The sequence below is a fragment of the Lathamus discolor genome, chromosome 11, assembly GCF_037157495.1.
Source record: "Lathamus discolor isolate bLatDis1 chromosome 11, bLatDis1.hap1, whole genome shotgun sequence".
Classification (NCBI taxonomy): domain Eukaryota; kingdom Metazoa; phylum Chordata; class Aves; order Psittaciformes; family Psittacidae; genus Lathamus; species Lathamus discolor.
Window position 1 is genome coordinate 4,534,689 of NC_088894.1, and position 23,525 is coordinate 4,558,213.

A 23,525-nucleotide genomic window follows, 5' to 3' on the forward strand; every position below is an offset into this window, starting at 1 on the left:
CCATGTCTCTGGCTCCCACACTCGCTCCCCAAGTCACCCTTGATCCACAGTAAATGGTCCTGACGTTGGTCTCTTCACTTGATGGGGAGTCTCTTTTTGGGCCACTGTGTGCTGAGGTGGAAGAAGAGGAGCCCTGGGGCCTTCAGCTGTGAGACTGTGAACAGTGCCAGGACTCTCCAGGTGGGATCTGGAATGGAACAGCTCCTTTCACAGGCTGTGGTTATTGAGCTTGTGAGGAATCATCTTACAAAAGCATCCTATTCTGGCCTGCTCCACGCTGTCATGCTAACTCATTCCTCCTACTGGGGAAGGGACTAAGCCCTGCCCTGGGTGCTGGGAGAGGAGATGCTACCCTGGTGCTGGATCTGAAACCAGTGTGAAGGATGGGAGAGCCTCGTGCTGCCCTGCAGAGCAGAGGTGGTGGCGAGCTCAGAAGATCCCTGCTCGAGGGGAAGAGGAGCCAAGAGCCACACCATGGCTGACCCACAAGACTGAGTACAGCCAACACCACCAACTCTTGCTCTGCTGTTGGGTGTGATAAAGCCATGCTCTGCCTGGGCACCAGCAGGAAGCTCTGCCCATGGGGTGCTGCCTTGGGCTCTTCTGGCCCCCCTCTGAGCAAGCATCACAAACCAAGGTGCTCCCCGTGGCTCTGGGGCCTGGCTGTGTGGTTGGACCCCAGGTCTCTGTTCAGGGAGGTGCGGCCAGGAAAACTGGCCCCACTGGAAGGGCGGTGTGAGGCCTCTGTCACACGCGCTTACCCACCATCTCCAGCATCACTTCATCAGCCTCTTGGGCCAGCTCAGCCATTTGGGTGCAAAGCTTCTGGATTCATCTGGGTGAGAGTTACAGGGTTTTTAGGTGGTCAAGGGCTATTTACTGTTAAAACTTAGAACCTTCTTCTTGTTTTCTTTAAAACCAAACCAAACCCAAAGCATTGTGTGTGTGTGTGTGTGTGTGTGTGTATGGGTGTTTGTGGAAGTACCACGACACCATTTCCCCTGCTGTTTGTGCGTTGCTGTTTCAATGTAGTGGTCTCTGTGGCTGTGGAGGCAGCAGGCTCTGGGCCAGGGTCTCGGGTGCTGTGTCCTCTGGGAGCAGAGGTTGTCTCTGGTCCTGGCAGGAAGTCAGGAGAAGGCAAGTTTGCTGCAGCCCTGGCCTCGGCAGGGCCATCTCCACAGCGCATTGACTGGGAGTCCCCCCTCAGGCAGCATCGAGGGCAGCTGTGACCAAGGCAGAAGCACCAAAGTTTTTCATCCTTCCCCTGTAGCCCAACCAAACTCCTCAGGGGGATGTTCACTGCCGGGTCACTGAGGCGCTGGAGAAGGGCAGTGGGGCTGAATGTGGGCACAGCTTCCTCGCTGGGGTCTTTCTCAGTGATGTGGCTGCAGCCAACATTGCCAAGTCAATGAAGAACTGTTCAAGTCATGGGTTTGCGGGTAGAGGCCCCCAGCCTGTGCTCCTGCTGCTCTGTTGGCTTGGGGAGATGTCCCGCCATGTGCTCCAGACTCGGGCACAAAGTGTCTTTGGGGCTGCACGTGTCCTGGGGCATGGGAGCAGTTGGAGCCTCTCCCTCCGCATGGAAATGGGCAGCATTGTGGTGGTGCGAGGCCAAGGTCTCCATCTCCATGAGAGCAGGCAGGAGCGCGGCCATGCCAGCCTCTGCCTTCCCTTGGTGCCTTCCACGTCCATCCCGGGCCCTTTGAGACATGGCAGAAACCCTCCAAATGGCCTCGAGGGGCTGACAGAGATTTTGCAGTGGCAAAGCTGGGGCTGTGAGTGCAGCTGAGGGAGAGGAGGAGGGCGCTGGGAGAGGGATGTGACTCAGCCACTTCTGTTTCTCACTCAGCTGCTGGGAGGAGAGGGAAGGCGCTGGGGGCTGCAGCCTTGCTCCTTCCTCCGATCCCCCCCTTCCCTCTGGGGCCGGTGGCTGCTGGTCCCTGCAGGGGCGCAGGGGACGGTGCAGGGGGCAGGAGCGCGGTTCTGGCAGCAGAAACTTTTTTGCACTTTCATTCATTTTGCACTTGTTTTTTAATTTCTCTTCCCCCCCCCCCCCCCCCCCCCCATTTTTGAGGTTTGTGTTTTCATAACGAAACTACTTCTGTTGTAGCCAGTGAAGCTATTCTGGAACTTTGTGTCCTGAGTATAAAGAGGTTTAAAGGTCCTATATATATAAATTTATAGCTGTCTCAAAGTAAATTTATATATATAGAGGACAGCGTGATGTGTTTCGTCAGTGTTTTAAAGTAATAAATGACTGTGAGCAGTGGAAGTCTCTGCAGCTGGACACTGGTTATTCAGGCCTGGTGACAGAAGGAAAGGGACAGATGCACACACACCGCAGGGAGGCTCACCCCCTGCCATGAGGTCTCTCTCTCCCATCCTGTCCCTTGTCCCTGGATGCAGCCAGTGGGGAGCGGTGATTTATCCCACTGTGAGGAGATGCTGGAGCAATCCCAGTGGTCCCATCCTGATCCCAGTCACAGGGAGCTCTGGGTGCAGGGAGCAGCCTGGCGGCCACCTCTCCCCACAGGTGAAATGCACCCGAGGCTCTGCCTGTCCTCGGCCACGATGAGCCCCAGCAGGACCAGGACAGCGGCGCCCAGGACCAGGCGCCCCACGTTGCTCCAGGTGTAATCTGCAGGGGGCAGGAAGGGACAGTCACTGGGGACCCCCACAAGGGAGCTGGCAGACCAAAGGAGCCCTCCCATAGGGGCAACGGGAGCCAAGGGGACAGAAAGGGCACACATGAGGCTCCCGCGGCAGACAGACACGCGGGCAAGGAGGCACTGCTGGGCTAAAGAGGGATAGAGGGTTCACAGGGAGCCCCAAGGGCTCTGCCTCCCTGGGACATCCCCTACCCACCCAGTGGCACCAGTGACAGTGGGACATGGACATGGAGCTGGCCCTCACCCACCCGTGCTCAGCCAGACGGTGCCACCGTGACAAGCCATACGCCTGTTGCTGGGACCCTTGCCCCAGCCCTGTGTCATCTGTAGGATCTCTGAGGAACTGGCAAGGTTCGCACACGTCTGAAGGAAGCTGTAGTCCTCTGCCTGAGCCCCTATTACACCTGCTTTCCTCCTCCACAACCTCTTTTCTAGTTCCTCCAGGATGTGGCAATGCAGGAAGAGAAGGGTCAGATGCAGCGTGGGGGATGTCTCACCTTTCACCACCAAATCCAGGCTGTTGCTAACACCGGACCATTCCACCAGAGCAGCCCCTCTGTAGCACTGGCAGCTGTAGCGGCCCTCGTTGCCTTTGTGCACCCGGGAGAGGTTGAAATCACCTTGATCCTTATGAATTAAGCCAGGGGCTTTGTCCTGGCCCTCCAGGTAGAGGAAACAGGCAGCACTGAAGTGTGTGATGGTGCAGCGGAAAGTCACATAAGCTCCTGCAGCCACCTCAAGTCCCGGCACGACAGAGAGGACAGGTCTGGGGAGACGGAACTCTGTTGGGAGGGAAGAGGCCATGAGAAGCTGTGCTGGGCTTTAACATGGTGCTGGGAGCCACCAGCATCTCCGTGACCCCTGCACGTCGCTCAGGCACAGGTAAAGATGGTCCCCACCTCTCCAAACCAGGGAAGAAGGGAAAAACCCTGCCCACCGTGTGCATGGGGAAGCCAAGTGCATCCCTGTGTGCCCCTTAGCGCCTGACCCCACATGAAGGGGTAACGGCACATCCCTCACCTTTCACCGTGATTTCCAGGGTCTCACTGCGAGCCAGCACAGTGCCTCCAGCCAGGTAATGGCAGCTGTAGGGACCTGCGTCCTTCTGGGTGGCGTTAGAGATGGGGAACTCGGCCCTGCCGTCACGCAGCTCCCGGGCACGGAGCTGTTTGCCGTCCTTGTACAGCACAGCACTGCCCTCGTCACACCGGCAGCTGCAGCAGATGGTGGTGGAGCCTCCAGGTGGGATCACCCCGGGCGGCTTCAGGAAGATGGAGACGGCGGGGGCACCTGCGCGGGGACAGAGATGCTGCCAGCTGACACGAGCCCCCGTGGCGAGCCCGGAGATGGCTTCAGGCCCCGTCTCCACACAGGGGCGAGGTTTGTTCTGCGGTGCTGGGGTGAGGGAGCAGAGAAGTGTCCAAGCTCCCCATCTCCCCCATGATACTCACCGGCTGCAGCCTCGCTCTGTACCAGCAGCCAAGTGCCTGCAAGAGAAGCAGTTGTGTAACACCTCTGCGGAGGCTCCGGATGCCTCACTTCACCCTCTGAGAGCCCACAGAGCCCCTGGCACTCACCGAAGGCCAGCACAGGGGTCACGGGCAGCACCATGTCCCTCTTGGCTCCCTCTGTCCTTGGCTCAAGCAAGGGAAGGCTTTGGAGGCACCCAGCAGCTTCTTGTGGGTCCTGATGTCCCCCTGCTGCCACAAGGCACCTCCTATTGCACGGCTTCTGCAGGGCTGGGGTGGTTGAACGGGAACCAGGATGTCCAAGTCGCCAATCCAGAGCTGACGACGTGGTTTTAGGATCCTGCTGACCTTAGGAGTGAAGCTCTCTGGGCTTTTTGTTTCTTTTTTGGCCCTGGTCACTTGAAGGGGAAATGGTTGCTCAGCCTTTGCCAAAGAGGGTGATGTTTTGTAAGCAGGGCGAGGGGAAGCTGCAGGATTCCGTCTGAGTCTTGGTGAGAAGGGTCCAGCAACGCGTGACACTAAAAAATCGCTGTTTCAGTAAGACAGAATAAAAAGCGGATGTAGAATGCAAGTGAATCTTAGGTCCCCGTGGAGGCAGGACACCCCCCACTCTCCTGCAGCGCTGATGGAGCCATCTGTGGAGATGTCCCCAGCATCTGAAGGGACCTGAAATCGTTATTCTTCTTTTTTCCTCTCTGCCACCAGACCAGGGGTTTTATTCCTCCATTCGTTGTCAGATCTTTCTCACCGAGGTCCGGGAAGTCCTCGGCACCGTGTCATGCCCCCTCGTCATGCTCAGAAGCCCTGCATGGTGCCCCCCGCCACAGTGCAGACCAGCTGGTGGAGAGGGAAAGGATTCCATGGGTCATGGAGCCCCAGACTGGTTTGGGAAGAGACCTTAAAGCTCACCCAGTTCCAACCCCTGCCACGGGCAGGGACCCCTTCCACTGGAGCTTGCTCCAAGCCGCTGTGTCCAACCTGGCCTTGAGCACTGCCAGGGATGGGGCAGCCACAGCTCCTCTGGGCACCCTGTGCCAGCGCCTCAGCACCCTCACAGGGAAGAGCTTCTGCCTAAGAGCTCATCCCAGTCTCCCCTTGGGCAGGTTAAAGCTGGTCTGGCCACAGGCTCTGTCCAGATTGTGCTCTCCCCCACGGCTATGGCACAAGTTTGGTGACTCCACAGAGTGGAATAGGAAGGAATTAACTTGGGCTTCCCTTTTGGCTCTTTCTGGCCTCCTCCTTTTCCATCCCACCTGCCCTATAGCGTTTCTCAGTAGAGCAGGGACAGCGATACTAGCAGTCATTTCTACCTGTAGGTCTGGATCACCCGTCCAGGCGTCCCCTGTCCTGTGCTGGAGCAACAACAGGGTCCTTACTGCAAATAACTGCTCACCCCCAGCACAGCTGCCAGGGCTGGGTTGGCCAGTGCTGTGGCCAGAGTTCCCTTGGGTGATAAGGAAGGGTTAATTAAATAGGGGACGGTGCTTTGGGTGATGTGGGAGCAGGGAAAGGACGGGCTGCGGGGCTGTTTCCCACTGCCTGTGTGCCTGAAGACGCCTTTCTCAGTGCCCTCCTGTTCTCCCTGTCCCCGCACAGTTCTTGTGCCTGGGGGATGTCCTTGGCTGCCTGTTCATGGGGACCCCAGTCCACCAGGTAGGGACACCCCTCCGAGGTGACTTGTTTGAAGGAGTCAGGTGGGCTCATGGTTACCTTTTGCCCAGGCCATGGGGAGCTGAAAGAGAGCTGCTGAGCCTTCCCTCCCATCAATCCCAGCACAGCCCTTCAACCCACGCCATGTCTCCCCCATCCCACAGCAATCCCATCCCACAGACATGTCCCAAAGTTGTCCCCTCCAGGCTATGTCCCACACGTATCCATCACCCCATACACATGCTCCACTTCCTCCCTACCCCATTTCCATGTCTCCATGTTCTTCCCACTCCGCTGTTATGTCCCACATGCCCCAAAATATAGCCACATGTCAGTGTCCCCCAACCTATAGCAATTCCAGCTATATCCCCACGTGCTGTGGTGATGTGCCCCTGCTCACAGCAATCCTACCCCATAGCTATATCCCATGTAACTCCATCACCCCATAGCTGTATACCCATGGGTCCAGCTGCATTGCCATGGCCCCATGGACACGTGCCCTGTAGCCTTATCCCCACAGTCTTGTGGGCCATACCCCAGTGGACCCCATCCCACTGCTACGGTCTGGCATGCTCTGAATCACATTCCTACACCTCTTGCCCCATAACCATGCCCCTAGAGCCCTTCCCGATGGCCATGGCTCCATGGCCTCAGCCCCATAACCATGCTCCCACTGTGCTCTGCACAACAGCCATATTCCCGTGAATCTCTGACCCATCGCCATACCCCAGTAGCCCCATCCCCACAGCCATATTCCAATGTCCCCACTGCCCCATTGCCATCATCCCCGACCCACAGCCATAGCCGTACTCCTATCACCCAACGGCCACACCCCCACTGCTATAGCCTGACCGTCCTTGCCCCATGGCCACATCCCCACTGCCCCATTGCCATATTCCCATATTCCTGCCCCCCCCCCCCCCCCCGCACCGTATCCTCCCGGCCCCTCCCCTGCTGCGATTTTGGGGTTAAAAAGGCCCGGAAAGGAGAGGCGGGTGCTGCGGAGAAACGAAACTGCCGGGGCTGCAGGAGAAGGGACCGCTCCGCCCGCCCCGGCAGTGCCCGTCATGAGCACGGCGCCGCCGAACGCGTGAGTGCGAGCAGCGGGACCCTGGGGGGCTGTGGGGCACAGGGGGGATGGCCGGAGCCCTCGGGGGTCACTGGGGGCTGTCGGTGGGACTGGGGGGGCTCAGGGGTAGGTGGCGAGACCCCAAGTGTTGCTGCGGGAGGTGCGGATTATGCGGGGCTGAAGAGAAGTTTCAGCTGCTGGAGCAGCCCAGGGAGGTGGGGGGCATCCCTGAGGTGGCTGTTTCAGTGGGTCCTGGGGGGAGATGGAGCCCCTGACCCCCCCAAGGAAGGGGACATCCTGGGGATCCAAGGGGGTCCTAGTTACCCATGGAACCCCCATTCTCTCCGCTTTGCAGGCAGGCATTCTGCCAGCGGGCACCCGTCTTCCTTGACTACCTGCAGAGCATCCTGCAGAAGTACCCCGATGGGGGCCAGATCCTCAAGGTGAGACCCCCCGGGACCCAGCACTGTGGTGCCCGGCAGCCGGGCTGTGTGGTGGTCCTTGCGCAGCCCCTGGTCCCTGCTGGCACAGCGGGTTGGTGCTTTACCCTGCGGGCTGGCGCGGCGCAGGTGTCCCGGCACTGATCCCGGAATCCCGAATCCAGGAGCTGGTGCAGAACGCGGACGATGCCGGCGCTGAGGAGGTCGTGTTCGTGTCTGATGAGCGGGAGTTCGACATCGCCAGAGGGGGGCTGGAGGGCACCCAGGGTGAGAAGCACTGCGGGCACTGGGAGAGACTGGGCAAAGGGCAGGGGTGGCACTGGGAGGGACTGGGGGATGTGGGTGGAGTCAGAGCGGACCGGGAGAAGTGGCAGGAGGGAGGTGTTCTGGGCTGTGCTGAGGGTACTGGGAGCACTCAGCACAGGGAGAACTGGGGGCACTTTTGTGTGACTGGAGGGGGCACTGAGATTGTGGGGAAGCTGAGCGTGGGTCGCAGCTCCCCCTACACGTGCCCATGGTGCTGACCCCCCCAGGCCCAGCTCTCCTGGCCTACAATGATGCCCTGATGTCCCCCCGGGACTGGGCAGGGATCCTGAGCCCAGGGGTGTCACACAAGCGGAAGGACCCCGGCACGGTGGGGCGGTTTGGCCTGGGCTTCACCTCCGTCTACCACCTCACTGGTGAGTGGCACTGGGGGTTCAACTGGAATTGAACTGGGGGTAGGGGTTGTACCGGGGGCACTGAACTGCCTGCGGGTGATGGGGGGTCACTGAGGCTGGATGAAATGGGGGGGGGGGGGGGGGCTGTGTCTGAAGTGAGGACACCTGAAGCTGGGGGGATGCTGGGGGGAGGCTGAGTGGCAATGGAGGGCAGGGCTGCAGGGGCAGACTGGGGGGGGCTTGATGCAGTGGGATTGAGCTTCAGCTCATGGGAGGCACTGTGGGGTTGCACTTGAGGGTAAGCGGGTTGGCACCTGGGACACTGATGGGTTGGGATGATGTGGGGAGGCGGTGGTGTCCATGCCATCCCTATGGCCTCACGGATCCCATGTCTCCAGACCTCCCAGGTGTGCTGAGCCCCCCGTCCTTGGGGGTGCTGGACCCCGAATGCCAGGTGCTGCCAGGCGCCGGTGCCCGCTGGGATGTCTCTGCAGCCCAGGACCTTCCTGGCCTTTTCGAGCCCTTCTGGGCTGGGCTGGAGGCTGTGGGACAGCGCCGGGGCTCTGCCCAGGGCACCCTGTTCCGCTTACCCCTCCGCCAGCAGCCCTCGGGAATCGCTGCAGGGGTCTCCCACCCCGAGCGCATCCGTAGCCTCCTCCAGACCTTCCTCACTGAGGCCCCTCTTGCCCTCCTCTTCCTCCGCCACATCCGCCGCGTGACCTTGTGCCACGTGGCCCCTGATGGGGTCCAGACGCTCATGGGCACCCTCGTGGCATCCCCTCAGCCTCTCCCTGTCCCAGCTCCGTCAGTGGACGAGGGGCTGAGCCTGGTGTGGTGCCTGCTGGCCCTGCGTGGGGATGGAGTGGGGGACAGGAGCGAGTGGCTGGTGGCCACGGGCAGGGCCACGGAGGGTCCGGCCGCGGAGCTGGGGGCAAAGCTTGGGTGCCACCCTGAGCTGAGCCTGGCACATCCCCTCCACGGGCCCTGCCGGGGGCGGCTGTGCTGCTTCCTACCCCTGCCAGCCACCGACGAGACCGCCACAGGGCTGCCCGTCCATGCCAGTGCCCCCTTCGCCCTCTCTGACGACCGCCGCCACCTCCGCTGGCCCGAGGAGGGTGAGGAGGGCGAGGAAGATGCCCGCTGGAACACCCTGCTGCTGCTCGGCCTCCTGCCGCGGCTCTACAGCCACATGGCTGCCGTGGCCACAGCCCTGCCCGGCACCGACGCCTACAGCATGTGGCCAGACCCCGAGCGCACGCCTGGCTGTGGCCGTACCCGCAGCCTGGTGACCCGCGTGTGCCGGGGGCTGGCAGCCGCCCGCACCCTGGTGCCAGCCGCGGCGGGGCCCGCGGGCCGGCTGCGGGCTGCAGAGGCCGTGCTGCTGCCCGCGGACACAGGGGACGCAGAGGGGGCTGTCCGGGCCCTGCTGCTGGCAGCCGGCGAGCCCGTGGCTGAGGTCCCAGCCCATGTCAGGAGGGCTCTGGCGCTGGGGATGGCGCAGGGCGTGCGGGAGGCCACGGCGGGCCACGTGCGGGAGGTGCTGCGGAGCCATGGCGCTGCGGGCATCCCGGCGGTGGAGCGGCTGGCCCTGCTGCGCTATGTGACCAGGGACGGGTGCCACGCTGAGCTGCGGGGGCTTCCCCTCCTGCCCCGTGCCGATGGGACCTTTGTGGCCTTTGGAACCGCGGCAGACGTTGTCTACGTGGACACGTGCGACTGCCCCAGGTGAGTCCGCGGCCCCAGGCAGCCCCATTCCCGTGGGAGGGGGCACACAAGCTGGCTGCCCAGGGCGCAGCGCCCGCTCGTGAGCCGAGCCCGGACACTTGGGCACCTGACTGCCCTCATCCGCATCGCCGAGGGGGAGCTGAGCCAGGTCCAGGAGGCTGCCTGGGCCCCGTTACCGCTCTGGTCCCCCAGTACCTCTGCTTGTCTCCACAGGGAGCTCCTGCCCGGCCTGGCTGGGTCCTTCCTGCCCCCAGATCTGGAGCCAGGCTTGGACAGCCTCCTGCGAGGCATTGCCAAGGCGGGTAAGAGATGGGGAGTCCCTGCACCACCTTTAAACCCTACACCCCTAGGCAGCCTTGTACAGCCTGGGGCTCCTCTGCAGCCCAAGTATCTCCCTGTACCACAGTGATGCTCCCTGTATACACCTGGGGTCCCTGATCCCCTGCCTGAGGCCACTTCCTGGGCTTCCCCCAGCATTCCATTCAACAGCACTGTAGATCCCAAATGTCACTGTCTATCCAGGTTGGGGTGCATTGCCTGAGCCCAGGGCCACCTCTCCTACCTGCATTTCCCTGTATCTCTGGGTACTCTGCTGTCCTTGCTGTTCTTCCCACATTCTCCCATCCCCTCTCTGCTCCTTTTGATCCTGGCTTTCCCTACATTACCCAGCCAAGGACCTCTGTGGCCTCCAATACTGATCCCTCTTACACCTCTTTTCCTCTTGGATCTTCTCTATTGCCACGAGTCTGGGGTTCCCCTGTTCCTCCTATTCCTCCACTATTCCTCCAGAGCCCAGGTCCTCCTATCCCCAGTATGACAGCCCCCCCCCCCCCCCCCCCCCAATCCCCTGCAGATCTCAGGTTCTTTCCCCCACATCCTGGGTCCCCTCTTCCAGGTCCCCGCTCCCACATACTCCTCGCCCAGCCTCTGCTCCCGCACACAGGTCTCTTCCCCAACCTGGTTCTGCTGGATCCAGCCGTGACTGCCCGGACCCTACGCTTGGCCCTGCCCCCTGCCTGGACGTCCCCATCTTCAACCCCAGTGACCTGGGACCTGGACCATGGCCCCCCCCAGCCCCCAGCCTCCTGGTTTCCAGCCATCTGGCAATTCCTGGCCCATCACATGGAAGACCTGGGCCCTCTGGAGGGGCTCCCTCTCATCGCCCTGTCCCCCCTGGATGCCCCCAGCATCCGCCTGGCTCCATTGATTCCCCAGTCCAGTCTTATCTTCCAGGCATGGGAGGACCAGCACCTGCCACTAGCTGTGGGCTCTGTGCTGGAGGTCCTGGGCTGCTCAGTGGTGCCTCCAGGCACATGGCACCGCTGCCTGCCCCTCTATGTCTTACCTCCATCCCCACTCAATGCCCTGCGGGCCCTGGGCAGGCAGGGGGCTGCAGCTGTGGCCTCCCGCCTGGCCTCACTGCCTGCTGTGGATGTGGACACCCTCCGGCTCTACCTGGCAGATGTCCCATCCCTGACAAAGCAGGACAGGGCCACGCTGGCTGCTCTGCCCCTCTTCATCCCACTGCCCTGCTTGGCCACCCCACAGCCCACAAAGCTGGTACCGGCCGGTGACACCCTGGCAATGGAGCCAGAGCTGAAGCTGCCCGGAGATGTGGTGCTGCCAGAGGCTGTGTTGCAGTGCCGAGATGAAGCTGACAGTCAGCTCCTGGGGAGGCTCCAGAAGCCCCTCATCAGTGTAGTCCAAGTGATGCTGGAGGCCATCAGAGCTGTGGCCAGAGGTGCTTATGCAGGGCGGGCAGCTGAGACACAGGCTCTGCTGCTCTGGGTGCTGCGGAATGGAGACACCCTCTTTGCACGGAGCCCCCCGCTCCAGCAGGCCTGCAGCAAGCTGGCCTTCCTGGAGACCCCCAATGGCCCTGCGCGCCCACAAGACCTCTACGACCCCTGCGAGAGCACCCTGCAGGCACTGCTGGGCCCCGAGTGCTTTCCTCCTGCTGCCTTCTGCAGCCCGCCTGTCCTCCGTGCCTTGAGAACCCTGGGCTTGAGGCACGGTGAGGGGTGCCTGGTGCCTTCAGACATCCTAAAGGCTGCAGCACACGTGAGTCAGGGTGACAAAGCAGCTCTGGGCAGAGCTCAGGCACTGATCGAGGTCTGTAACCACCCCAAGGCAATGTCTGGCTTCAGCAACGCACAGCTCTCACAGCTCCAGGCCTTGCCGTGGGTGCCTAGCTCCAAGTGCACTGGAAAGCCTGGGCGGCCCTTCCTGTCCCCAAAGGAGCTGCGGTCCACCCAGTACCAGCCCCTGGTTGGGCTTGCCATGCATCTGACTGCTGCTTTTGGGCCAGAGGCAGAGAAAAAGCTGGGGCTGAGCCAAACTCCACCACCAGAGAAAGTGTGGAAGCAGCTGAGGGAGCTGGCAGGGCGCAGGGACATGGGTGAGGTAGGTGCTGCACTCCGGCCTGTCTACCAGCACATGCAGGAAAACCTAAAGACCTTTGGGACCGCCCCGGACGATGCTCTGGTATGGACTGGAGCTGGGTTTGTCCTGCCCCGTGATGCCGTGCTGAGCTATCCTGAGGAGCTGGAGCTGGGGATGCTGGTGCCCCAGGTGCCCCCTGACTTCCTGCCCTACAGCTGCCTCTTTAGGGCTTGGGGGGTGGAGATGAGGGTAAGTGAGGAGAGAGCAGTAGCAGCTCTGCGCTGCCTTGGGCAGGACATAGACACACGCAGCTCCCGAGCTGGCACCGCAGCAGAGCTGCAGGTGGTTGTAGCTGTCCTGCAGTGGCTTAAGAGTCGAGGGCACCAGGGTGAAGGCACGGTGCCGGTTCCTGTGAGGATCCTGGAGGGCTCAGGCTTTGCCCTCCGTCCGGCTGCCACTACCGTGTACCTGGACATGGAGCTGGACGCAGAGGAGGATGTTCAGGAGGTTGTGCATGAGGCAGTGCCATCCAGCACAGCCACATTCTTTGGCACGGAGCTGCTCAGCACGCGGGTGCTGGGGCCAGAGCCATTCACCGCCTGCGGCCCCTCGGAATCCATCACCTTACGGCTCCGCAACATCCTCCAGGAGTACGGCGAGGAAAGTGACCTCTTCACAGAGATGGTGCAGAATGCAGAGGATGCTGGAGCTACCGTGTGCCGCTTCCTCCTGGACTTGCGACGCTGCCGAAAGGCCACCTCTGGGTTGCTAGATCCCGGCATGGGCGCCTGCCATGGCCCAGCCCTCTGGGCCTACAACAATGCCCTGTTCACAGAGGATGACCTCCGTAACATCACACGGGTTGGGGCTGCTACAAAGGAGGGCCAGGCAGGCCAGATCGGGCGCTTTGGGCTGGGCTTCTGCTCTGTCTACCGTGTCACAGATGTGCCGGCAGTGCTGAGCGGGGAGACACTGCTCATCTTTGATCCCAATGGCACCCATCTGGGCAAGCACATGCCCAGGGCCGGCAGCCCTGGCATCCGCCTGGACTTCTCCAGCCGACCACGCATCCTCCGTGCCTTTGCTGAGCAGTTCTGGCCCTACCATGGTATCTTTGGGTGCTGCCTGCCTAAGCCAGGACCCTTTCCAGGAAGCCTTTTCCGTCTGCCTTTTCGCACTGAGGAGGAAGCTTTGACATCAAAGATTTGCTCAGAGGCCTTTGGTACAGTGCGCATTCAGTCTCTTGGCACCGGCTTCCTTGGATCTAACCGGCTTCTGCTGCTCTTCCTGCGGAAGGTGAGAGAGATGTCCCTGGAGATGCTGCCAGATACAGCCACCTCTGCGCAGGATACCATGCCCCTGGCCGTGCTGCGGCGAAAGGAGATCCGAGACTTGGGCACCCCTGGGGACCCCCCAAGCTGGGCAGCCATTGAACAGCTCACAGCCTGCGAGGAAGTATCCAAGACCACGTGGCACTACTTAGTTTTGGTGTGTCATGGTGGTGAGGAGCTGCTGGAACTGTTTCGCAAGAATACACAGGCAGGGCACACTCCTCCACCTCCCATGGCTGGTGTGGCCCTTCCCCTTGCCCCTACTGCAGATGGCAAGTGGGTGCCACGTCTGGGTGCCGAGGAGGGGCAAGTCTTTTGCCACCTTCCCATGCCAGTCACCTCAGGGCTGCCCATCCATGTGCATGGGACCTTCAGCATCCTCTCAAACCGTAAGGGGCTGTGGGACACAAAAGAGCGAGGCGAATGGAATCGGATACTGCTCCGCAATGCCGTGCCCGTTGCCTGGCTCCGGGCACTGGATCTCCTCCGCTCCATGCATGAGGCAGGTGAATTGGAGAACTATGAATATCACATGTTCTGGCCGGATGCTAACACTGCCCGTTACCCCTTTACAGAGGCTGTGACTGGTTTCTACCAAGCTGTGGCATCCAGGAATGGCCTCAGGCTCTTTTCTGATGGCTGCTCATGGTGCTCACTGCAGGATGCTCGCTTCCTGCACCAAGCTGTGGTCAGACACCCCAAGCTGGGTGCTGTGGCGAAGCGTGTCTTTGCCACCACCCTGCCCTATCCCCTGTTAGCTGTGGCCTTGCCAGAGGAGGTGCAGAAGGGCCTCGGAGAGGCAGTGAAAGCTGGCATCTACGACTGGCCCCGCTTTTACTGCGAGCTTGTGCTTCCCAATTTGAAAGACCTCTCTGTTGCTGACCGGGATCCACTGCTTCTCCATGCACTGGATATGTCCCATCATGATGTCAACAAAGTGCTGCAGACAACGCCTTGCGTTCCTGCCACCCCTCATGGTCACCTGCAGCTCATCAGTTGCCTGGTACATCCCAGAGGCCGCACTGCCTCTTTATATGACCCTAAGGATGGGTGCTTCCCCACTGGGCATGCTTTCCTTTCCCCAGAAAGACTAAGCCAACTGGAGAGGCTGGGCATGGTTAAGGACAAAACGACCCTCCCAGAGCTGCTGGAACGGGCAAAGACAGTGAAACTTATCTGGACTGAGGACCATGCCAAAGGCTACCAGAGGGCTGCCTGCATCCTTGAGCTGCTTCAGGATGCAGTGGAGGAGAGGGTGAACAACACCATGCAGGCAGCTTTCCGGTCTGTGCCCTTCCTCCCTGGTACACTGCCAACTGGTGAACATGTGCTGTTGCCAGCTGGCCAGCTCTACCTCCAAGCCCCACTAGTGGGACTCATCCACCCTGTCTTTGCTCCTAAAGTGCTGGGGAAAAACTTCAGCCTCCCCAAGGAAGTGGAATCCTTCTTGGGACTGAACCGGCAGATACCTGCAGCTACAGTCCTTGAGCAGCTGGAGGCACTGAGCTGTAGCTCCAATGCTCTCCCTTTGAAGAACCTGCAGGACAGCGCCCACTGCTGCTACAGTTACCTGCACACACTGCTCCAGAAAGATCACTCCGTCTGGGGTGAGGTGGCTTCTGCAGTGGCCCAAGAGAAGCCCTTCATCTTGGTGGGCTCCCACTTTGTGCCAGTCATGGCTGTGGCTGAGAAACTGTCATTTCAGGCTGCCCCATATCTTCACCAGCTTCCAGAGCAGTACCAACCCTACAAGCAGCTCTGGGAGTGTGTGGGGCTGCGCCACACATTCACCTGGGATGATTATGCCAGAGTCCTCTGCACCCTGGCAGAGATGCACGCTGGAGAGCCCCTGCCTGCCGCGGAGCTGGCTCTGGCCTTGCAGCTGGTGTCTGTTGGCTTGATGCTAGATGATAAAGAACCAGATGCCTATGAGACCCAAAGACTCTTTCTACCCGATCAGGAGGGCGTTTTACGTCCACGGGACAAGCTCCACTTCAATGATATGCCATGGATGCCAATGGACAGAGGCGTCCTGCTGTGCCATGAACAGCTATCCCGAGCCATAGCCCAGCGCTGCGGTGTGCCTACCACACGCCACCGAGCACTGGAGAAAAGCCAACTACTCATCGCAGGCATGAGCCCCTGGGCACAGCCATTTGGTGCCCGTGAAGACTTGCCTACACGGCTGAAGAACATCTTGGGTGAGTATCCAGCATCTGCTCGCGATATTGTGACAGAGCTGGTCCAGAATGCAGATGATGCTGGTGCAAGGCTTGTGCACTTCGTGTGGGACCGCCGGCAGCACCCAGCAGATGCCACTTTCGGTGAAAAATGGACATTGCTGCAAGGCCCAGCTCTCTGCATCTACAATGACAGCCCCTTCCAGCAGCAGGACATTGAAGGCATTCAGCTTCTGGGGGTGGGTGGCAAGCAAGGCCGGCAGAATGTCACAGGCAAATATGGCCTTGGCTTCAACACTGTCTATCACTTTACTGACTGCCCAGCCTTCCTTACTGGAGACAGTGCCCTGTGTGTCTTTGATCCCAATCTCTGCTATGTGCCCACAGCCACAACTGAGAGTCCTGGTGGGATGTTTGCTGTCACCCCTGAATTCAAGAGGAGCTTCCCAGATATTTATGGCACCTTCTTACCCTCCCTCTTCAACCTGAACAAGGGTGTCGTTTTCCGTCTGCCCCTCCGCACTGCAACAGGGGCTATCTTTTCCAGGGTGTCTGGAACAGTTGTGCGAGACCAAGACATCATGGCAATGGAGACAGTACTGGCTGAGGAAGGTGAGGACTTGGTGCTCTTCCTCCGGCACGTCCGCACCGTGGTCTTCTCTGAGATCCCCCCAGATGGGGAGCAATTGTTGGAGAGGCTGCGGGTGGACACGGAGCTGACAGATCATGAGGCAGAGCTGAGACGGGCATATCAAGTGAGATTGAGCCAAGACATGGATGAGAACAGCCCCACCTCTGTCTCCTATATGATGACAGTCAAAACCAGCAGGGCCAGGGCCAGCACTGTGTGGAGAGTGATCTCCCAGATTGGGGTGCAGGAGGGGACTGAGGAATCTCCAATGCCTGGGCGGCTGCCCTATGGGGCTGTGGCTGCCCGCCTGAAGCCATTAGTCTTGCCTAAATTCACAGGCAAAGCTTTCTGCACGCTCCCACTGCCGCTGAGCACAGGGCTACCTGTGCACATCAATGCCAACTTCTCTGTGGATGCAGCCAGACGCATTCTCCGCCAGGACTCAGGAAGCACAGAGGCAGCCTGGAACAGCTTCTTGCTCCGGCGCTTGATGGCTCCACTATACTGTGGCTTTCTCACCAGGCAGTGGAAAGCCTTGGGGCCTGAAGGGCTCCAGTACAAGTCCCTGAAGGTCTGCCAGCAGCATCTGGCCTTCCATTACCTCCAATTCTTCCCTGTTGTGAAAGAGGCACAACCCACCTTTCAGGACTTGGTGAGGAATGTCTATAGGCACCTCAGTTGTGCACGCCTGGTGCCTGTGTACCACACCAAGACACTTAACAAGCTACCTGACAGCATGGTGACAGTGACCTGGGCATCTCCAGGTGGCGGGAATGTGCTAACAGAGCCATACTTCCTTCAGACAGAGCCTGAGCCAGCTCTCCAGAAGGTGCTGCAGCAGCTGAACATGAACCTGGTGCCACCATTCATTCACCTGAAGCAGATCTACAAGGAGTTCACTGAAGCTCATGTGGATGCTGTTGCCTTCCAGGCAGCCTCTCTACGGTGCTTCCTCAAGGCCCTGGCACTCCCCGTGCCCTGCATGCTAGCAAAGACACCCCTGAGGACGCCGGAGAGCTGTGCCATCCTGCTGAGATGCTGCCTCAAGTCCAAGGATGTGGATGTGGCAGAACTGGAAGGCCTGCCCTTGATGGCCACACAAGACGGCTGCCTGAATGCCCTCAGCACCCACCACCCAGTCTTCCACAGCTCCTTTGCCCACCTCTTCCCGCTTCACTGCCACCGTTTTGCTGACAAGTTGATTTCTGACTTGACCCTGCCTTGCTTTGTGAAGGAGCTTGACCTCCTGGAGGCCACACCACTCATCCAGGAGGCACTGGGTCACCTGAATTGGGCCACAGAGGGGAATAAATGGCTCAAGGAGCTGTGGAAGTTCTTCAGCACTGTGGTCTACACATCCACAATGACCAAGGACAAGTTGGAGGCAAACATGAATTCATTCATGAATCATCTCCGGGATGTGATAGTGCTGCCTGTTGAGGGGAATAAGCCAGGCTCACAGCACCTACTGCCCCTATCCTCCCTCCCCAGTGTTCTTTTTGAGTGTGAGACAGAAGTGGCCAAGGTGCTGCACAAACTGGGCATCCCTGTGCTCCAGTGGCTCCTGCTGCCTCCTGAATTTGCCTACCACTGCCTGAAAACAAGGACACTGTCAGCCGCAGAGCCCAGGGCTCTGGTGTCCCAGCTGGCAGACACCAGAGCTGATCTCCACTGGACAGACTTACAAGAGAGGGATGTGACTGTCCTGCTGTACTCTGTGCAAGGAAAACTGGATTCACTGGCACTGCAGCAGCTCCAGCTCCTGCCTCTCTTCCAGAAGTATAATGGGGACTACGTTTCTGTGGCACCCTACTGCAAGGTGCTGCTGCTCAACAGCCAGTTCCCGAAACTGCCCAAGGGTGTTGAAGCCCTGTACAACCTGAAGAAGGACACGGTGCTGCTCACAGCAGACAAGATGCACCAACAGCTGGCCAAGGATTTGGGGTGGGAGGTCACAGACGACAAGCAGCTCTTCAAGACTGTGGTGTTGCCCCGGCTGTCCCAGCTCACAGCACAGCAGCTTATGGAAGCTCTGCGCTTGTTTTTTAAGCTGAAATACATCTGTGATGCTAAGTTGGAGGAAGCTGTTGTGGCAGCCTTTCAGACTGTGGCCTTTATACCTGATGCCCAAGGCGTGCTGCACCCGGCCTCCTACTTCTATATCAGCACAAAGTCCTTCAGCACCCTGCGGCTCCAACACCGCTTTGTGCCCAAGTCTTTCTTCAAGGAGCTAGGTCACTGCAAGCAAGCTGCAGAGGATTTCCTGCTTCAGGCAGGTGTTCGCACCAGCCTCTCTGAGGAGGATTTTGTGGCACTGGCCTTGGAGATAGAACAAGAAGCCACTCAGGCTGGGTGCCATGCTGAAGACCTGCTGGTGCGACAGCAGGAGATGCTCAAAAAGCTCGGTACCCTGTTGGATAATCCCAAAGCAACCTCCCCAGGGAGTTTCCTGGAGCAGATTGCCTCAATCCGCTTCCTGCCTCCACTGGACATCCCCCAAAACTTGAGGAACCTCCACCCCCCCTTTGCAGCCTGCACTAAGCCCGTGGCCCTGAAGGGCAGTGTTTACCATTGCCAAGCAGATGTGGCTGAGCTCCTGTGGACATCTGCCACTATCCTGCCAAAGTCCTTTGCACTCAAGAAGGACCTCCTGGAGGCCATGGGAGTCCTTGTAGAGGTACCCACTGCCCTGGTGGTGGCCAACCTGGAGCAGATGTGCAGGGTAGCCTGCCAGACACCGCAGCAGCTGAACACACGGGCCAGTGTGCTCCAGAAGGTGTACAACTTCTTGCAGAACCACCTGAACGAGGTGGATGCAGGGCGCCTCGCTGAGCTGCCGGTGGTGCTGGCCAAGTCAGGGGACATGGCCATGCCATGGCGAGTAGTGACATCACTCCCGGACGAGGCTTGCTTTCACCCCTATCTCCTCACACCTGACCCCCACATAAGTGTCTATGGAGACCTCCTGCAACACCTTGGGGTGGTCCTTCTCCCCACACTGACTCACTACATCCGTGTCCTGGCCCAAATCCACCAGGAGAGCCATGCCAGCGGGACCCTCAATACCGTCCAGAAGAAGACAGTCCTGGTGGCCACACACCACTTCTTCCAGCTGCTGCGGGAGGCAGTGGAGCCCCCTGATTTCTCCAGCATGTCTGAGCTGTACTTGCTGAGCACTGCTGACTGCCTGGAGTTATCCCATGAGCTGTACTTCAATGACTGCGTGTCCTCAAATACCTCCAAGGTCCTGGGGAAGTCCTTTGTGTTTATGGCTGAACTACCGGGGATTGAGCGCAATGCCTGGTGGCTGCTGCAAATGCTACCACAGCGCCTGCGGCCACGGGCACTCTCCGAAGTGACAGAGCAGCAGCTGGAGAGCAGCCCGCAGCCATGCCGCTACGGTTCTCAGTGCCCCGGGCAGAGGAGGCTGCAGACCCTCCTGGTATCACCATGGTTTAGGATGGGGCTGGAATCGCTGCTCCAGTGGCAGAGCCACAGGGCTATGAGAAGAATGGAAGCGGATTGTGGTTTTGCATTGGAGCAGCTGAAAGTGCAGTGCTGCGAGGACATCCGCACTGTGCTGGTACACCGTGGTGCCACAGTGGAGGGCACCTCCCAGCCACGGGATGTCCATGTGTGCCTGGCTGGTGGCGCCCAGCGGCTCCTCTATATCCGGCATGCAGAGATGGTGCTGAGCCGGCACCAGCTGAGGGTCCTGGAGACACTAGCACAGGAAATCAATACCATCCTGGGTGGACAGCTGGAAGCACAAGCCTTGTCAGTGCTGCGTGAAATGCTGGTCTGCCAGGAGCCACGGGATGTGGCCTTTGTTCTGGAGGAGAATGATGTGGCACTGGTGGGTGCTGCACCAGAGGCAGAGGAGGTCATGGCACCAGAGCTGGAAAAGAGGCTGCATGGGGAGGCTGTGGCAAGGGGGAAGCCACGGAAGGATTGCCGCAGCCTGATGCCAGAGGGCAGTGGAGGTCACAGCATGGCAACCTTACGGAGTGCTAGCAGGGAGCCAAAGATGTTGCTGGGTGCTGCCCAGCACCACTGCTGGGAATGGGAAGGTCATGGCTCCTGGTTGTGCAATGAGGAGGCCATGGCCCTGACTCCATCCATCCCAGAAGCCCAGCGGTGGCTGCGGCAAGCCGAGAGTGACCTTCAAGCAGCCCATAATGACATCAGGTGCTGCTGCTCCAACTGGGTCCTTTTCAAGGTGCACCAGGCCCTGCAGAAGGCACTGGTGGCTGCTGTACTTTGTTGTGGTAAAGCCTTCGAGGCCCCACCAGGACTGGTGGGGTTGGCTCAGTGGCTGGAGGTGGCAGAGCCAAAGCTGAGGGGCCTGGCAGAGGAGGTGGAGTGGTTGCATAGCTATGGCGTGGATGGCAAAGCCACACAGTACCCGAGTTACCACCCCTTCCCCATCACCCCCACCGAGGCCTTCCACAGTGTGGATGAGGAGGAGGTACTGAAGAGGGTGCAGGGAGTGCTAGGGAGGCTGCAGGACCATGTGGGCAGCATGTGAGGATGTGCCCATGGAAGGAGGTGTTGCCGGCTGGGACACGGGACCACCATGGACCTGCCATGGCCTCACCACAAATCAAGAGTTATGGCTTATAAGCTATGAAACCTTATGATTTAGTGGTGAATAAGTGAATTTGTGTAATAGACTAGTCTGTCATGTCTGTTTATGGCATTTCTGCATCAGCTTATGAAATAAAGCTTAACAGAGTACATTGCCCTGTCAGCGTGATGTTTTCTCTGTCATACCAGTTTTAACCTCACTGCTGGCCACTTCCTGCTGCAAAACAGGGAGGAAAAGAGTCAGTAATTCCATCTGTGTATGTTTGGTTCTTGTACTGGACTGGAACTCCTGCAGCACTGGCAGACAAGTGCTGAAGTTTGAGTTTCTCATAGGAAGCTCCAGCTGCTCCACTGCTTTCCCTGAGCTGCTCTGCTGTCGTTGTGCTCACATCCTTCATACCACAGTGCCCCCTGCCCCCCCAACCAACACGACAGGCAGGGCTGTTCCCTTCCGCTCCTTCTAGCCCAGGCTCCTTGGGCAGCGTGCTCTGCCCCCGGTGTTCTCCAGGGCTGGTAGCTGTCTCTGCGCAGGACTTGTCAGAGCAAACTACTGCTGGAACGTTGCCTGTTTGAACGGGACCTCTGCAAACACAATCCAAGTCTATTCAGAGAGGAGACGCTGCTTATTCCTACAGGAGACGCTGCTTCTGTCCTACACCTGGGTTGGAGCAATCCCAGGCACAGCTACAGGTTGGGCAGAGAAGAGATTCAGAGCGGCCCTGCGGAGAAAGACTTGGGGGTGCTGCTCGATGGGAAAATGAACATGAGCTGCCTGCAGTGTGCGCTCACAGCCCAGAAAGCCAACCGTATCCTGGGCTGCATCAAAAGGAGCGTGAGCAGCAGGTCGAAGGACGTGATCCTGCCCCTCTACTCTGCTCTTGTGAGACCTCACCTGGAGCATCGTGTGCAGTTCTGGTGTCCTCAACAGAAAAAGGACATGGAACTGTTGGAACAACAGCTCCAGCCCTAGGAGCTCAGAGCAAGTGGAAACCACTTGTCTGTCAAAGCCACGTGTGATTGCAGTGACTACAAAGAGACACTGGGTCAGAAGAACGTCAAGAAATGTATTTACAAAACAACAAAAAATGAACAAAATAAACAGCAAAGAACAACCGTTCTTCTCAAAAATACAACTCTTCTACCTAAACCTACAACTATTCTACCTAAAATTACAATGCTTATTCTTAAAACTACACCTACTCTACCTAAACCTACAACTCCTAACGAAAAACGAACAATCTTCTTAAAAACCAGCAATCTTCAATGAAAACTGGAACTCCTCTAACGAAAACTGGAACTCTTCTCTTGTGAGACCTCACCTGGAGCATTGTGTGCAGTTCTGGTGTCCTCAACAGATAAAGGCCATGGAACTGTTGGAACAAGTCCAGAGGAGGCCACAAGGATGATCAGGGGCTGGAGCACCTCCCGTATGAAGACAGGCTGAGGAAGTTGGGGCTGTTCAGCCTGGAGAAGAGAAGGCTGCGTGGGGACCTCATAGCAGCCTTCCAGTACCTGAAGGGGGCCTGTAGGGATGCTGGAGAGGGACTCTTCATTAGGGCCTGCAGAGACAGGACAAGGGGTAACGGGTTAAAACTTAAACAGAGGAAGTTTAGATTGGATATAAGGAAGAAGCTCTTTACTGTGAGGGTGGTGAGGCACTGGAATGGGTTGCCCAGGGAAGCTGTGAATGCTCCTTCCCTGGCGGTGTTCAAGGCCAGGCTGGACAGAGCCTTGGGTGTCAGGGTTTCATATGAGGTGTCCCTGCCCATGGCAGGGGGGTTGGAACTGGATGATGGTAAGGTCCTTTCCAACCCTAACTATTCTATGATTCTGCACAGGGTGCTCAGTGTTTTATTTCCACAAACGGAGCACACCCCATGCTGGCTTCTTCATTCGATTTATACCCAGAAGTGATTGCATAGTACCGTGTTTGGTCAGCATTTCACAGTCATTAGGTCTTACCTTCTCTATTTAGAGACACAACATGGATTTATTTTACTACACATGGTTTGTGAGCAAGGGTCTCTTTGGGCAGGGGTCTCTTATCTCAATGGGGTGTCATTTTTAGCATTATCATGAAGACAGTCCACTCCAGCACACCTTTAAAGTTAGTTTCATTGCCAACTTCTTGCTGATGAGACACAGGTCTGAGGGTGTCCTTTGTCCTTTGGGGCCCTTTGGCCTTTGCTAGGGCACCTCCCATTACAAATGCAGGCTGAGAACAATGGGGCTGTTCAGCCTAAAGAGAAGCTGTGTGGAAACCTCAGAGCAGCCTTCCAGTATCTGAAGGGGGCCTACAAGAAGTTTGCCAGAGAGCAGCTCTTCATGAGGGACTGTAGCAACAAGACAAGGGGCAATGGGTTAAAACCTAAACAGGGGATATTTAGGTTACATCTAATCGGGAGCTCTTCCCTGTGAGGGTGCTGAGGCGCTGGCACAGGGTGCCCAGAGAAGCTGTGGCTGCCCCATCCCTGGCAGTGCTCAAGCCCGGGTTGGAGGCAGGCGCTCGGAGCAAGCTGCTCAGTGGAAGGGGGTGGAGCTGGGTGAGCTTTGAGGCCCCCTCCCACCCGCACCAGGCTGCGGTTCTGCCAGCGCCCCACAGCTCCGTCCCTGGCGGACATTTACACAGCTTCTTCTGAGGTAAGTCTCGATCTTGCTGGTGCAAAGCCAGCAGCAGGAGCTGCCGCCCGCCCCGGCAGGTGCCCGGCCGCGGCCGCAGGCAGGGCGCGGGGC

At 58.9% G+C, this 23,525-nt stretch overlaps 2 protein-coding genes across 2 annotated transcripts; one reads left to right on the forward strand and one right to left on the reverse strand.

Moving 5' to 3' along the window:
- Positions 1–2,065: 2,065 nt before the first annotated feature.
- Positions 2,066–7,530, reverse strand: LOC136020662 (immunoglobulin superfamily member 1-like). The gene is made up of 6 exons (XM_065691952.1): positions 7,405–7,530; positions 4,247–4,667; positions 4,121–4,156; positions 3,690–3,959; positions 3,167–3,451; positions 2,066–2,638 (listed from the first exon to the last, which is right to left on the reverse strand). The coding sequence occupies exons 2-6, from the start codon at positions 4,278–4,280 to the stop codon at positions 2,481–2,483; spliced, it is 783 nt and encodes a 260-aa protein (XP_065548024.1). The 5' UTR covers positions 4,281–4,667; positions 7,405–7,530; the 3' UTR covers positions 2,066–2,480.
- Positions 6,798–20,942, forward strand: LOC136020660 (sacsin-like). Its single transcript, XM_065691946.1, has 7 exons — positions 6,798–6,878; positions 7,213–7,300; positions 7,462–7,564; positions 7,831–7,977; positions 8,355–9,681; positions 9,895–9,983; positions 10,625–20,942. The coding sequence occupies exons 1-7, from the start codon at positions 6,856–6,858 to the stop codon at positions 20,731–20,733; spliced, it is 11,886 nt and encodes a 3,961-aa protein (XP_065548018.1). The 5' UTR covers positions 6,798–6,855; the 3' UTR covers positions 20,734–20,942.
- Positions 20,943–23,525: the final 2,583 nt, after the last annotated feature.

Coding starts and splice junctions, on each gene's coding strand:
- LOC136020660 (XM_065691946.1), top strand. CDS start 6,856: ATGAGCACGGCGCCGCCGAACGC. Junction 7,978..8,354: donor CTCCGTCTACCACCTCACTG/GTGAGTGGCACT, acceptor CCATGTCTCCAG/ACCTCCCAGGTGTGCTGAGC. Junction 9,682..9,894: donor GACACGTGCGACTGCCCCAG/GTGAGTCCGCGG, acceptor TTGTCTCCACAG/GGAGCTCCTGCCCGGCCTGG.
- LOC136020662 (XM_065691952.1), bottom strand. CDS start 4,280: ATGGTGCTGCCCGTGACCCCTGTGCTGGCCTTCG. Junction 3,452..3,689: donor CCTGGAAATCACGGTGAAAG/GTGAGGGATGTG, acceptor CCCTCCCAACAG/AGTTCCGTCTCCCCAGACCT. Junction 2,639..3,166: donor CCTGGATTTGGTGGTGAAAG/GTGAGACATCCC, acceptor TGCCCCCTGCAG/ATTACACCTGGAGCAACGTG.